This window comes from Aethalodelphis obliquidens, unplaced genomic scaffold (assembly GCF_003676395.1).
Source record: "Aethalodelphis obliquidens isolate GAN/ISIS:26980383/991018 unplaced genomic scaffold, ASM367639v1 scaffold6, whole genome shotgun sequence".
NCBI lineage: Eukaryota > Metazoa > Chordata > Mammalia > Artiodactyla > Delphinidae > Aethalodelphis > Aethalodelphis obliquidens.
In genome coordinates this window covers 40,370,539-40,382,928 of record NW_020837950.1, presented here as the reverse complement: position 1 = coordinate 40,382,928, position 12,390 = coordinate 40,370,539, and the positions used below count along the sequence as shown (strand labels likewise).

Sequence of the window (12,390 nt, the reverse complement as noted above, 5' to 3'; positions counted from 1 at the left end):
ATGTTTTTACTGTAAGAAGTTTGAAAATAAGTGATACTGTTGGTGAAAATTTGAATGTTATAACCTTTTAGGGAAGCAGTTTGACAATAGCATTTTAAAAATTATCAACATATACATTTGCTACAGCACTTTTGTAGAAATTCATCCTACCAATATATTCACATATCTGGACAGAAATACAGCAGCATTCACTACAACATTGTGCTGAACAAAATCAGAAACAATCCAAGTATCTACCAGTAAGGCACTGGCTAAGTGGTGTTCGTTTGTATAGTAGAAAACTAAGCATAAGAATGGGACACTCTTTATGTGATACTGATTTAGAAAGATGTCCAAGTGGTATGAAATTTGAAAAATAAGTGGCAGAGTTCAGCATGTGACAGGACTGCGATGGGTGAGGCTAGGAACAGACACTTGGACTTTATGTCCTTCTGTACTGTTCTAATTTGGGGGTGGCATGGAGGTTGTTTTAAACTATGAACATGTGGTTTTTGAGATTTTGTTTAACTAGTTCATTGTTAAGAAAAGTTAATGTGCCTTTATATCATATTTCTCAATTTCTAATAACAAAGGATCTGGAAACACAAGAGCAACTAAAAATTGCCCATATGCATTTGAAAGAACACCAAGAAACTATTGATAAATTCAGAGAGAAAGTTTCAGAAAAGACACCTCAGATTTCAAATATTCAGAAGGATTTAAATAAATCAAAAGACAAATTACCGAGAAAGGTATGTGTTGTTCTGTTCTTTGGGGGAATAACTGTGCCCAAAATTACTTATGGAATGAGAAAGGACATAGATACAGATATGTCAATATAGATATATATGTACATGTACTATACTATATGTACATATACATAGACACTATTTTCCTTTCTTAAAGGAATTCTGTTCGCATTCTAACTTGTTTTATAATTATGTCAAGATACCAGAACTTCAGAGAAAAGAGCTTCAACTTGTTAGAATGGAAGAAGATGTCAATAAAACTCATAAAAAAGTGAATGAAATGGAAGAATTGAAGAAGCAATTTGATGCCCAAAATTTATCTGTGCAAAATGTGGCAATGGATAACTTACACTTGACCAAGAAACTGTATGAAAACCTTGAAGAAATAAGAATTGTAGCTAAGGAAAGAGATGAGCTAAAGAGAATAAAAGAGTCTCTCAAAATGGAAAGAGACCAATTCAGAGAAACATTGAGAGAAATGATAGCTAGAGAGAGTTCAGAATCTTCCCCTATCTAGTAACTGTTTATAAGAATCAAGCTTTCTTGGAAAGGGTAACAGTGTTTTGTTTTATATTTCCTGGAAACGTCTACAAACAGTAAAGAATAATGAGGGAAACTATTAATTATAATTTTTCACACAAATAGAAAATAATAGTTTTAAAAGAAGCCAAAATTATGTTATTCAGATATTACCACTTTTTTTTTTTTTGGTAAGAACATTTTTTTTAATTGAAGTATAGTTGATGTACAATATTATATGTTACAGGTGTACAATATAGTGATCCACGATTTTTAAAGGTTATACTCCATTTATAGTTATTATAAAATATTGCCTATTCCCCATGTTGTGCAGTATATCTGGGTAGCTTATTTCATACGTAATAGTTTGGTACCTCTTAATCCCCTACCCCTATATTGTCCCTTCCCCCTTCCCTCTCCCCACTGGTAACCACTGGCTTGTTCTCTATATCTGTGAGTCTGCTTCTTTTTTGTTACATTCACTAGTTTGTTATATTTTTTAGATTCCACATGTAAGTGATATCATACAGTATTTGTCTTTCTCTGTCTGACTTATTTCACTTAGCATATTACCCTAGAAGTCCATCCATGTTGTTGCAAATGGGAAATTTCCATTCTTTTCTATGGCTGAGTAGTATTCCATTGTGTATGTGTATGTGTATATATATATATACACCACATCTTCTTTATCCGTTCATCTGTTGATGGACACTTGGGTTGCTTCGATATCTGGGCGATTGTAAATAATGCTGCTATCTATAAACATTAGGGTGCATGTATCTTTTCAAATTAATGTTTTTGTTTTTCAGAAAATACCTTTTTTTTTTTTAACTTTCTGTTTTCTATTGGAGTCTAGCCGATTAACAATGTTGTGATACTTTCAGGTGCACAGCAAAGGGACTCAGCCATACATGTGCATGTATCCATTCTCCCCCAAACTCCCCTCCCAATTCTTTAGTTTTAAGAAAAAAATTGCTAAATAAAGCAGACTATTTTCTTTAGTGTAATTTTTAAAAGGGTTTTTAAACCAGGAAATAACATTATTCTCAGTGGAGGAATATTTGTAAAAGATTAAATATCTCATTTCTCTACCTCTACACGCTAGAGTTTTAAACATAGGCTCTTGTTAGTGAAGTTAGAAGGAAGAAAAGCAAGATGAGTATAAGAAAGGAAGTTCTACTAATATGTCTATTTATAGATATTCAGAATCACATATCTTAAAGAACTGAACTGAATCCCTCTATAAAATTCAGACAAATAAGAAATTGTATGAAATCTATAAAAATCTTATTTTCATATTTCATTCTCATGTCCATCATTATCTCATAGTAAAGAAATAATAAAATGGAAAGCAATACCACTTGTAATCTCAGTAGAAATTTCAGACAGTTGGAAATCACCTTTATGTGGGCTCTAACTAAATTTATAGACTTAATTCATTCAAAAAATATTTATTGAACAATGTTTTATTTTGCACTTTTAATCAAATACAAAATATAAACAGAATATGAATTTTCTGTTCCAGGGTGCTGGAAAGAATGTATGAACAGGGCTTGGAACACCGTAGGTAGTATACTTGGTTTTGCTAGCATATATGTGTTGGCAGCAGTGATTCTAAGACAGAGATTTGGAAGAGTAGGAACCAGAGGTATATCTAAAATCCAATTTGCAACTATAGATAGTAAAGCAACAAATCCTATCTTCAAAAAATATGTGAAGGTTTTCCAATGAGTTGAGGTCACTTTTTCCAGTGAGTTGAGGTCACTCAGCATAAGACTTAGTGTTACTGTTATTCATATTCTGAGCATTTTTAACATTGCTTTTGAGTTACATGTGTGATATTTAATTCCATTATTGAAAAGATATAAAAATGTAATCAGAGTATATGACTAGACATTATATGTTACTATAGTTACAGCTGAAGCCTTGCTTATTTCTTTGTATCAAAGCAGAATCAACAGAACCACGGAGAGGTAGTAAAATATGAAAAAAAAATACTGTGTGATGGAAACCAACACCTTATAGAAAGCCTGAGAGAAAAGTGCTTCAGGATAAAAGTAAGTGCTCTCCTGTTAATATTACAAATGATTATTTGTAATACCCTTCCAAAGGCCTAATGTGGAATGAATAGATAATGCTCAATATTTTTCTAAAGTTTATAATCTAGTACAAGTATGTATATGTGTACATATATACGTGCATACACCACACACAGAAAACAGAGGAGTTGGTGGTTTTCAGGCCTCACTGGAAAGGTGATGTTTGAGCAAATACCTGAGAAAGGTAAAGGATCAAGCCACACAGGTACACAGGGAAAGAGCAGTATAAGCAGAGGGAACAGCAAGTGGAAAGCTTCTGAGACAGAAGCCTGCCTGGTGGGTTCCAGGAACATCAAGAAGGAGGATAGCCGGTTAGAAGTGAGGTCAGGAGTTAATGGAGAAGAGGCAGGCTGTGGGGCCTTAAGCGGACTTTGGGTTTTGCTGTGAGTAAGACGGAGAATCCCTTGGACAATTTTGAGTACAGAGAGACATGATCTGAGTTACATTTTAAAGGAATGTTATTGAAAATGAGTGGAAGCAGGAGGACCATTTGAAAGACTAATTTCAGTAATCCAGGCAAAGGTGATGGTGGCTCAGCCCAAAGAGGTAGCAGCGGAACTGGTGAGAAGTGTTCGGACTCTGAATACATATTGAGGGTAAAGCCAACAGGATGTACTCTCACCCCTATTAGAATGCAAAGTCCCTAAAAACTTTGTTATGTTGGTTATGGCTGTATCACTTAGAAAACTTCCTGACAGGAATCAGCATTCAGTATGTGTTTCTTAAAAGTACAAATGAATGACCATACAATGCTTCTCCATGCCATAATGTGATTCATTCTAAGACTAAAGGAAGAATCCCCCCTCCAACATCCCACATTACTCAACATCTATCTAGCTTTTCCTTAAATTATAAAAAAGAGAGCTCGTTCTTGTCAGAAGCCCCTTCTATAATTTAACACCCTGAACTAAACATGTTATTTATTACATGACTGTAGCAACTTGAACTTAATGTGTTCTTCCACCTGTACTCTGACCAAGGGGTCACTTGCCTGGCCTCTCGTCATTTGTGTTGATGGGCCTAGGCTCATTGAATGTCTTCCACATGCAGGCACTGTACTGGGTGCTTTACCTCATGAGATGGGTTTTATTGTTCCATTCATAAACAAACAAACTGAGGCTCAGAGAGGAAGTTTAGTGGTTACCCAAGGTCACATAGGTAGTAAATTAGTAGAATCAGGGTTTGAAACCAGGTCTGACAAAGTGAAACTTGGGCATAGAAGCATTTTTACAAATATAATTTTATTTCCTTTAAACTATAATGTCTATATATTTTATAGATTGCATAGATATAGATATTATTTAATATTTGATCCCCTAGGAAACTTTGTGGCAATTATTGTAGTCTTAATTTTGTAGTGGTGAAAATGACTCAGTGTTTCCCCAGTCAGCAAGTGGCAGAGCTAGAACCTGAACACAAACTCTGATAAAAGGTTAGAAAACTTGGATTCTAGGCAGATAATAAAAATATGTGAAGAGGCTCCACCAAGTTGACATATAACTAGTTTGATTCTTAGTCACGTATCTGCTCACTTACACTGCCTTCTGTACATAGAGGCCAGCATTCAGCCTTGAGCTACAATACATACTAGATTGAATTCACTCACATTTCTCTTCAGACTTTGTAAATAAATGTTCCTTCAAATCATGGATGTTCAAAAGACCAAAAGAAAATGCAGCAAAATGATAACAATGGTTGCTTCTGGTTTTCTTTGTTATATTTGTTTAAATTCTTTTAAATTTCCACAATAATTTCTATAATCCAAAATCAACAATAAGAGTTCGCTTTTGTTTATAAACACAAAGGTCGAAATTTATTTATCTCCTACAAAAAGTATTAAAGAATTAAGTTTTGTTGCAATTCTAGGGCTGAGACTATTTCTTGTTAAATTAGAATGAATTGGTAAATTGAATAAATTCTAATTTTCTTTAGGAGCTTCTTAAGAGATACTCAGAGATGGATAATCATTATGAGTGCTTAAATAGATTGTCTCTTGACTTGAAGAAGGAAATCGAAACACAAAAAGAGCTTTCAATTAGAGTAAAAGCAAACCTCGCACTTCCATGTCCACAAAGCAAGCAAATTCAAAAACTTCTCACTGCAAACCAAAGGTGTTCCATGGAATTTCATAGAGTCATGAAGAAACTTCAGGTACCATCTTTTTTAGTACTATCTTTGTAAATATCATTATAAATTTCTATTACAAACTTTAGTGTTTAAGTCCTGCTTTGAGAGTTGACATACTTGTTATTTAGTGTATTTACTACTGAATTAAAGATTATGTGGGTCTAAGAACAGTGTGTGCAAGATCCTCAATGCACCTAGGACCTGTTTATTCAACAAAACCTGAGCTTTGCCTATGGGCCTAGACACTGTCCAGGTGTTCAGGAGACAAGTATGAATAACATCTCAGGGATCTCATAGTGAGTTAGGCAGACATATAAACAGGTAATAAGTGTAGCGATAGAAGTACATTTAGATTATATGACATACCAAATAAAAAGTTAAGGAAGATAAGACTGTAGTAGAAGATAGACTCAAATGATAAAGCTTGGAGTTCCTTTTGTAAATGAGGCAGAGCCGTTGGACAGTTATTTTAAGGTGGTGGCTGTAGCATGATCAGATTATCACTTTAGATACTTCACTGCAGACAAAGAAGAAATGAGTTTGTGGAGGATAAGCCTAGTGGCAGAGAGAAGAGATAAGAGACAGTTACAGTGGTCCAGATGCGCTATTATGAGCGACTCTACTGCTAGGGAAGGATTCATAGGAATGGGGAGGACAGACGAGATCAAAGAAACATTTGACAGCTTAACATAGTAGTTGGTGTGATTGGTGGTGGAGGTACAGGAGGGAAGTTTAGATTGAGTCCCAGGATTTGGGCTTAGCCAGGTTTGTGGAGAGTGGTACCATTAACTGAGATAGAGAGGGAAAAGAGATGAGGTGTTTAGTTTGAGATGTTTTGAGGTAGAGAGAGATACCTAAGACAGAACGTCTAAGAAGGGAGACCAAGCAGGCATTTAGTCGAGAGTCTGAGGCTTGTCAGGAGAAAACTCAGGACTAAAGATAAAGATTTGGGATTCATATAGGTGATAGATTGCACAACATGTGTAAGGTCGCCCAGAAAACATAATAGAGGAATGAGAGTTTGGGGAGATGTTCGGGTAAGATCCAAACTCCAGAAAAGATAGTTCTCCAAGAGACAGTAGCAGAAAAGAGCAACTCATGGGTTCAAGGTTAGAAAAGTCAAAGTGACAGAAAAGAACCAGGCAACAGTGTTATTACTTAAGTCAGTGGAGGAGAGTACGTCAAAGATGAAGTAGTCAAGAGTGGCAGATGCTTCGGTCAGCTAGAATGTGGACTGAAGAGATCTCCTCAACTTGTTGATAATAGAGCTCACTGGTGACATCTGTCAGAGCAGTTTTAGTTGAGTAGTTAAGGAAAAGGCCAAATTATAAGAGTTAAGGAATGGTGGATGTTAAGGAAGTAGGGAGCTGGTATCTGCCCTTCCTAGGTAAATTGCCCCTTACGCCCTGATATTCTTCCACAAACCCTGGCAATCAGATATCCAGAACTTATTGAGGAGATCCGTGAAGCATATGGCATTCAAATTATTGTCACCTTGGGCTTCCCTGGTGGCGCAGTGGTTGAGAGTCCGCCTGCCGATGCAGAGGACACGGGTTCGTGCCCCGGTCCGGGAGGATCCCACATGACACGGAGCAGCTGGGCCCGTGAGCCACGGCCGCTGAGCCTCAGCGTCTGGAGCCTGTGCTCCGCAACGGGAGAGGCCCGCGTACCGAAAAAAAAAAAAAAAAAAAAAAAATTATTGTCACCTTAAAGCCAAACATCTAAATATGCTTGACAAGTAAATCTTGGGACATGTCATACCCATTTTGGTTACCCAATCAAGGTAGGCAGAAGATGTTGAAAATGAATCTCAGGTATCTAGCTGGAAACTGGGTGATTGATGACATAATTAACCAAAAGGGGGGTAAATAGGCAAAGGTGGGTTTCTAGGGAAAGGAATCATGTGCATTTTATTTATTTATTTATTTTTTTCATTTTAAATCTATTGAATTTGAGGTAACTATAGGACATCCATGAGGTATATCCAGGGGCAAGTCAGAAATATGGAACTAGATGGAGGCCTGGAAGTTATTCTCCCAAGTTGCTGAGAAGAGAAAATTGGGGATAGAGAGAGGCTCTTTCCTTCTCCCTCACTTACCAGAGGATATAGATAATAAGAGATGCCATCCTGCCTCATAGTCTCAGGGGTTTAAAACTTCATCTAAATGTGGTACAAGTTTCATTTCTCAATTTGTTTAATGTTTTTCTGCAAGTATGTGTTAAGCCATGTTACAAAGATAAAGGAAGAACAACATGAATCCATCAATAAACTTGAAATGGCTTTTATTGATGAAGTGGAAAAGCAAAATGAACTGCTAATTAAAATACAGCACCTTCAACAAGATTATGATGTACCGCCCAGAGAATCAAGGGACCTCAAATTGAGCCAGAGTATGGATCTGCATATTGAGGTACAATTTGTTTAAAATGGGTGTAATTAGATTCCAAGCCTTTTTATCAAGTAGAAAAGTACCTTTTCATATGTTTAGAGTCATTTTTATTTACCAAAAATTAAAAATCAGTTGCAGAATGACAGCTGGCCAGTTGTAAAGAGTGCCAAGTAATAGTCTAGCCTCCTTTCAGAACCCCAAAGATACAGAAAATAGATGTAATATCATCAAGTGGGAATTCATGGAACCCCAGGATAAGTTTCCGAATGCCTTCTAAAACTTCCTAGGTCTGTGACTGGGAGTCAGAAACATTTTTTTTACAACTCTGCATGAAGTGTCCTGCTCTCTCTCAGCAGTAGGAGGCTGGCATTCAATTCCCAAAACCATGTGCAGCCTGTTTTATGCACAGAAAACTACATCCAGAAACAATTCATATTTTGTGATTATTAGTCACAGTTTTATACTTTTGAGGGATTTTAATTCTAACATGCAGATTTGTAGACGTGCCTCCATTATAGGCTATACACCAAAATTTTATTATCAAATAACTAAAGTTTTAAATTAGAATTATATTTACAGTACTTCAAAATATTAAGAATAAGAGTTCAATAAGGTGTTTTCCCCTTTTTATGATATTTAGATTAACACTTTTCTAATGTTCATGTGATCCAATGCTTATTTTTCTCAGGAAATTCTCAAGGATTTTTCAGAAAGTGATTGCCATAGCATAGAGACTGAATTTCAGCAAGTACTAAGTAATAGAAAAGAAATGACCCGGTTTTTGGAAGAGTGGTTGAATGCTCATTTTGATATAGAAAAGCTTAAAAATGGCATCCAGAAAGAAACTGATAGTATTTTTCAAGTGAATAACTTCTATAATAACAAAATAATTGTAAGTAGTAATTTTCTTGTGCTACCTCATTCTTTTTGTTGTTGTCTGCTTTAATTTTTATACCTCATTTGTAAAAAGACTTAAAGCAACTTAATTTTAAGTATTTTCTTAAAATTTATTTTTATAGGCTTTGTGAAAAAAATTTGACTATGTAAAACATCTTCTGCCTCTAATGTATTATGCTTCCTTAGGATAATTAAATATATATTTATACTTGTAAAGAAGATAACAAAATCTTGGTGTGTAGTAATCAGTTTGTTACACACAGATTTGGAATCTGTGGAATCCGGAATCCTCTTGCAATTCTCCTCTTTCTTTTCTCACTTCTCACTGCTTCTGTAGGAATTGAGCCTTTTCCCCAAGTAGGCTCAGACAAGGTGAGACATGAGCCTGTTTCAGGGCTACAGGCAGCAACTGTAGGAAAGCCCTGGACAAGCCTAGCCAGCTGCTTTATTAATAAGGCCTCACATGCTTTTTGTCTCAGTGGTGTCACTGTCACATGCCCTGATCCTTCAACTTTGATGTTCAAAAATGTGGTTTGTAATCATTGTTCCCAAGGTGATCAGTCCTAGTGGACAGATTCATAAGAACCAACATGGCTTACGACCAGTTTATAGATTTGTTTTACTTTCCACTGCTCAGAATATTCATTCTACTTTCTGAAGTAATCCCTATCTCCTATACCTAGTAAAATATGCAGTAATCAGAAAGTTGCTTGTTATTATATGTAATTGGAACAAACGGACCTGGATTAGTATTACAGCTTTTAATATTAGTTTTATATTCCTACATTTGGGTAGCTATTTCCAGACAAAGACTTTAACTTCATCTGGAAACTAAAATCACATTGAAATATAGATAATATTTAAAAAAAATGTTTTCCTGTGGCTGGATTGTTCATCCATTTGCTGAATACTCTAAGCAAAATAGTAAATGAGCTGTTTTAAAAAAAAAAAAAAGTCCACAGTCAATGGAGAAAACCATAACTGATATTTGGATAAGATGATTTCCATATAATTCCATGTTCTGTAATGTCGAAGGCCCAGTTGTGATTAGAAAGTAGGGATTCCTTCAACAAGGTCCTACTGTTTAGCACAGGGAACTATACTCAATATTTTGTAATAACCTATAAGGGAAAAGAATATGAAAAAAAAGATACATATGTATGTATAACTGAATCACTTTGCTGTACACCTGAAACTAACACAACTTTGTAAATCAATTATACTTCAATAAAAAGGAAAAGAAAAGAAAATAGGGATTCCTGCTGTGGGGATCAGCATGGATCAGCATGGATATGTGGCTTCTTCCAGCACCCTGAAAGAAGGAACTGGTAATTCTGTATGGTGGGAGGTCCATAGTCTAGGGCCATGGAGTGTCCAGGATGCCAGCAAGAACACAGCTAATTTAGGATCCAAGTCTGACAGAATTGCCATAAAACCACAAAGAAATTTATAGGTAAGACCAATAAGGCATCCACGATGAGAGCAAAAAAGTACATCCCTTAGGAATTAGGAAGTAAAAAGATGATATGAATAATTTCAGAGTTAGTTAGGCTTTGATGTAAAAGAAGACATTGGTTGATCATTATTCCCTGCACAGAAATACAAGGTTTTCAGATTAATTACCAAAAGTCAGTGAATGATTTTCCCTGGAACCACTGAGGTTTGGAATGAAAATAGCTTGTTGTTAAGTTTATTGGTTATGCTCTGCTGTTAGATGTCAGTTAATGTTTATATATGACATGATATGTGTCATAACATACATAATAACTTTAACCTGCACAATTCTTCGGATTCTTCTTCATACATTAGTACTGATCTAATAAGGTAAGATTATCATCTTGCAAATCAACATGAATGCTCTCCAGCCTTTATTCTTTTATTCTCATCACCAACATCCAACATCGTTTGAAATTTCAGGAACTGACGCAAACCACAAAGAATGTTCACATTCTTTTAAAGTGCTGTTCTGGAATATTCTGAATAATTTTGGCTTATGCCTTGTCCTAGAAATCTATTATTTTCGTAGTGGATTTTTTTTTAATGTAATTCATCTTAGAGCTATAATGGTGTTTTTACTATCCAATAGGCTATAATGAATGAATCAACAGAATTCGAAGAAAGAAATGCCACCATAGCCAAAGAATGGGAACATGATCTGAAATCAATGAAGGAGAACAATGAAAAACTGTTTAAAAACTACCAAACTTTGAAGATCTCCCTGACCTCTGGTCCCCTTGTTAATCCTACTACACAAGACAATAAAAATCTTCATGTTACATCAAGAACTACACAACAAGCCACAGAGGTATGTACTTTCTTATGTTTTTCAATTTGCAGCTTCATCAAAGACTTAAAAATGCATTTAACATCTTATATAACATTTATATATAACATGTCTTATATAACATTTCAGAGCAAAATTATAGTATTGAATGTGTTAAGGAACATGGACCATCTTTGTGCCTGTGTGATGGGCTTGTTTTTTAAATATAGTTCTATCGTGGCTATCACTCAACTAATTATGAAGCTAGACATTATATAAGAACTTCCCTTTGGATTATAAAACATAAGTAACTCATAGCTTAATTTGATTGCTAGATACGGACACTTAAAGTATTATTACCATACAGTGTAATTTTCCTAAATCATGTGACTTTCTATTAAAATATAATCTGTGTCTGTATACAGAACTAGTTTAGGGGGAAAGAGCAATTTAGTTTTTCTCTAATTATCATCAGTGTCTTTCATACTGGTTAATGTTATAATCAAGATCAAAATGGAAGAGGCCAAAAATATAACAGATTTCTTAAGCAGATTAACCTGTATCCAAGCATCAGTATATTATTTGAATAATTCAGTTACCTTATTAACTACCCTTACGTGGGACTCTGTAAAGCGAACATGCTATTTTATTTTGTTAGCACACAAAATGACTTAGTAGGGCACCCAAGGGTGTATATAAGTTATACACTTATATAACTTATAATCATTTTTACCAAAGTAAATACTTATAATAAAACATCAACCACTAGTTTAATCACTACCAGTGGAAACTAGAAGGTCACTAGTATACAAGTGATTGATTTGCTGCACTACACTACCTCAGTCAGCTGGCAGAGATAAAATAGCAGAAATTTGAAACCCATCTACCAAAGCAATAAGATAACGAAGCAGAGGGAGATTACGTCTTTAGTGACCCAGGAAGTGCCCTATCGGATAAGAAATAATATGCCACTAGTTTGGTAATTATGCCAAATTAGAGTAGTTTGGTAATGATACAGGAATAGATGACTAGAGTAGTTTGGTAATGATGCAGAAATAGGTAAACAGAGCATTGGAACAGAACAGAGTTCAGCAGCATACTCAGATAAGTATGAGAATTTAGTGTATGATAATGGTAACAGTCAGCTCAGTGGGGAAAAGACGATTTACTTAATGTTTGATTCAGAGCAACCACCTAGCTATCTGCAAAAAAAGTCTGGATTTCTACCCCACTCACGAAACAAAAATAAATTCTGAGTAGGTCAAAAAACACATTTTCCAGGAAAACCTGCATATATATGTATGTGAATAATCTTATAAATATGAACAAATTCAGGTATTTAAATTCCAGTATTTTTGTACTTGGAA

At 35.2% G+C, this 12,390-nt stretch overlaps 1 protein-coding gene across 9 annotated transcripts in view; it reads left to right on the top strand.

Moving 5' to 3' along the window:
* Positions 1-12,390, top strand: part of CENPE (centromere protein E) — an 81,311-nt gene that overhangs the window by 45,771 nt on the left and 23,150 nt on the right. For 5 of the 9 annotated variants that reach the window (XM_027103406.1, XM_027103405.1, XM_027103407.1 and 2 more), the window contains 6 exons: positions 573-731; positions 3,197-3,304; positions 5,279-5,497; positions 7,687-7,884; positions 8,552-8,755; positions 10,847-11,065. In XM_027103406.1, coding sequence (XP_026959207.1) covers positions 573-731; positions 3,197-3,304; positions 5,279-5,497; positions 7,687-7,884; positions 8,552-8,755; positions 10,847-11,065 — 1,107 coding nt within the window. Of the gene's footprint in view, positions 1-572; positions 732-927; positions 1,220-3,196; positions 3,305-5,278; positions 5,498-7,686; positions 7,885-8,551; positions 8,756-10,846; positions 11,066-12,390 lie in introns of all 9 variants that reach the window. The other 4 variants (XM_027103410.1, XM_027103403.1, XM_027103409.1 and 1 more) reach the window with 4 other exon arrangements.